Here is a 2,673-nt window from a genome sequence, read left to right on the forward strand (position 1 = left end):
TCCCCCTTCATATGTATCTCCAAGTAGTTCCTTTTTTTTTTTTCTTTTTCTCTCTCCACGGGTGGGTTCTTACCATGCCGTAGAGGGGTGAATTCGTCAGTGGTGTTTTATTTTTTTTTTTTTTCTTCCTGGCCCCTTGAAGCCCGTCCTCATCCCCGTTGCCGCTTTTTTTTTTTTTCTTTTCATTTTTTCTCCCCACGACTGAAGCAGCAAAATAGGAAAAAATAAGAAAAAGAATACGCCTCGGTAATTTAGCAAGTGTATCTCATATAATAATTGCACAAAAAAAAAATATATATATATATACATATAAGTGGAGCGAACAAACAAATTGCAAAAAAAAAAAAAATAGTTAGTCATGAAGAAAACAAAAGAATAATTTTGCGTGAAACCAACCCTTTGTATCATCTCCTAGCAATTACCAATTTTTTAAAAAAAAGCCATTTCCCATTTGTAGCATTCACACTTGTATGCTTTTTCCTTCCACCTCCTTTTTGCCATTTATCCCTTCCCCATTTCGTCAACTTTTTTCTTCATCAAAATGTTTAACGACCAGAAAGTTTTAGTCGACATTTACATCCCAAGGAAATGCTCGGCTACCTCGAGACTCATCCCAGCCAAGGAACACGGAGCTGTTCAGATTAACATTGGCATGGTAAGCAGCCAACGTGGAGTGAAAAATAGAGCCGTTAAAACTAAAAATTCAAAAAAGAGGGAACAAGAAGGGGAATATTTTAACCATGGAGATACTAAAGCTACGCGTATAGGAACACTTGCGTGTGTTGTTGGGGCCGCAAGGAATGGGACTTGGGCTCGTAGTCGAACTTCTGCCACTGGGTCGTTAATAAGTTTTGCTTAACATAACAAAAGAGGGAGAAAAAAGAAACGGGAAAAAGAGTGGGAAAAAAAGCGGAAAAATAAGTCTAAAAAGAAGTGAAAAAAACGGCGTTGCACTGAACTCCATATAATCATTACGCATTGTGAAAAGCTCGTAGAGTGGCGTAGACAGCCATATAAATTATTCTTCGCACGTTTCTCTATCCCCCCACACGTGTACGCAAATTTCTTAACTCACATTGCATGTTTTTTGCACGACAACCCACAGGTTAACAAGAATGGAGTGTACACAGGCGAAACGGAAACCTTTGCCATTGCTGGCCACGTGAGACAAAAGGGAGAATCGGACGCCTGCCTGAACCGTCTCCTCCACGAGAAGAAGATGTTGTCCTTCTCGAATTAGGGAGGGACGCAGAGGCGTAGAAGCGAAGAATGGAAGAAGTAAAGAAGTAAAGAGGCGTGGATTTGAAGACGTGTGGACATTTCCCAGACATACCCGCCTGTCATGTGGTTTAGGCGCATGGCCATCTGCTAGGCCATTTTCTCCATTTCGCCGGTGCCCCTATTGCGTTATTTTAACTTTTGCTTTTTTTTTTCTGCATATTTTTTCGCAAATTTTTTCCCTTTTGCGATTTGTGAAGCATACACTGTGTTTTCCCCCCCGATGTAACGTCTATTCTGTGCGTGCGTCTGACTTCGCGAATCGAATCGGAAAACAATGAAACGAACACCGAGGGGAGAGAAATTAAGCCCGTGGAAAAAAAATGTGCAATGGAAACTCGATCGCAAAGGTGCAGTCTAGAAAGATGACCTGTGCGTCGATGTTGTTTTATTAACAAAGGGAAGTCTGCGCGGATGAACAAAAAAAAAAAAAAAAAACATGAAAATGAACATGGAGATGTGTTCTAATATGTGGTACCGCTTTGGCGTGTCACCTGCCCCTGAGCATCTCCACCTGACAGGGAACCATCCCAAAATAGTGAAGCACCAAACGAGTACGGGTTCACTGAGTAGGAGGAGGAAGGAGAAGAAGAAGAATCAGAACCCGATGTGCTGCAACCATTGCTTTATCTTCATCGTGTGGAGCCCCTTAACTTCGATATATCCAATGTGTTCTCTCACTGGCGCTTCGCATATCGTCCGGAGGTGTTCCTTGAACGCCTTGGGGGGGGATGAGTGGAGAAGTGTGAGAAGGGCTTCTCCTCATGTGGGCAGACACACATAAGTGCATGCTCAGCAGTGCACTGTGATTATCCCCTCTGGAAAAAGCCAATCACAACTGACCTTTATGTCACCATATATGTGCCGCACAACAGTCGTAACGATGGTTCCATGTCTCCTTATCTTTGGATAGACGGGTAAATTCCCAGAGGTGGTCCTGCTGACCTGTGATGAGGGCAGAAAAGGGATTCACGTTGTGGGATTCCCAGTTGTGTGTTACGAATTGGTGATAATGGAGTGGCGGAGGGACACATATACCAAATGGACAAGGGGACAAATAAATGAACGAAGATGGTCTTTCTCCCCTCCACGAAAGCTACCTTAAAGGGAAAGTTAAAGGAGGTTTCATTTTTTTTTTTAAATTTCGACTGAAGAACCCCCCTTTTGGGTACCAAAAAAAAAAGGCTCGACAGAGTTACCCTTCCGTTAACATCTGTGCATTTGATAAACGGGTAGCCATTCATCGTTCGTACTGACGGAACAGAGGAAGGGGCTGGAATGGACTTCTGGTCAGAGGTCAGTGTATGTGCTGAATGGGACAGGGGGGGTTACAATACGTCCTTCTACGCGCCCTGTTTCGTACGGCTTTTAATGCATACTTGTGGGTACCTCTGT

At 43.2% G+C, this 2,673-nt stretch overlaps 2 protein-coding genes across 2 annotated transcripts; one reads left to right on the top strand and one right to left on the bottom strand.

Moving 5' to 3' along the window:
- Positions 1-541: 541 nt before the first annotated feature.
- On the top strand, positions 542-1,240 carry C922_02436 (30S ribosomal protein S21e; the record flags this gene model as incomplete). Its single annotated transcript, XM_008818035.1, has 2 exons — positions 542-655; positions 1,106-1,240. The coding sequence occupies 2 exons, from the start codon at positions 542-544 to the stop codon at positions 1,238-1,240; spliced, it is 249 nt and encodes an 82-aa protein (XP_008816257.1).
- A 635-nt stretch (positions 1,241-1,875) lies between these two features.
- C922_02437 (hypothetical protein) lies at positions 1,876-2,522 on the bottom strand (the record flags this gene model as incomplete). The annotated part of the gene is made up of 3 exons (XM_008818036.1): positions 1,876-1,998; positions 2,122-2,223; positions 2,379-2,522. The coding sequence occupies 3 exons, from the start codon at positions 2,520-2,522 to the stop codon at positions 1,876-1,878; spliced, it is 369 nt and encodes a 122-aa protein (XP_008816258.1).
- Positions 2,523-2,673: the final 151 nt, after the last annotated feature.

Source organism: Plasmodium inui (assembly GCF_000524495.1).
Source record: "Plasmodium inui San Antonio 1 unplaced genomic scaffold supercont1.8, whole genome shotgun sequence".
Classification (NCBI taxonomy): domain Eukaryota; phylum Apicomplexa; class Aconoidasida; order Haemosporida; family Plasmodiidae; genus Plasmodium; species Plasmodium inui.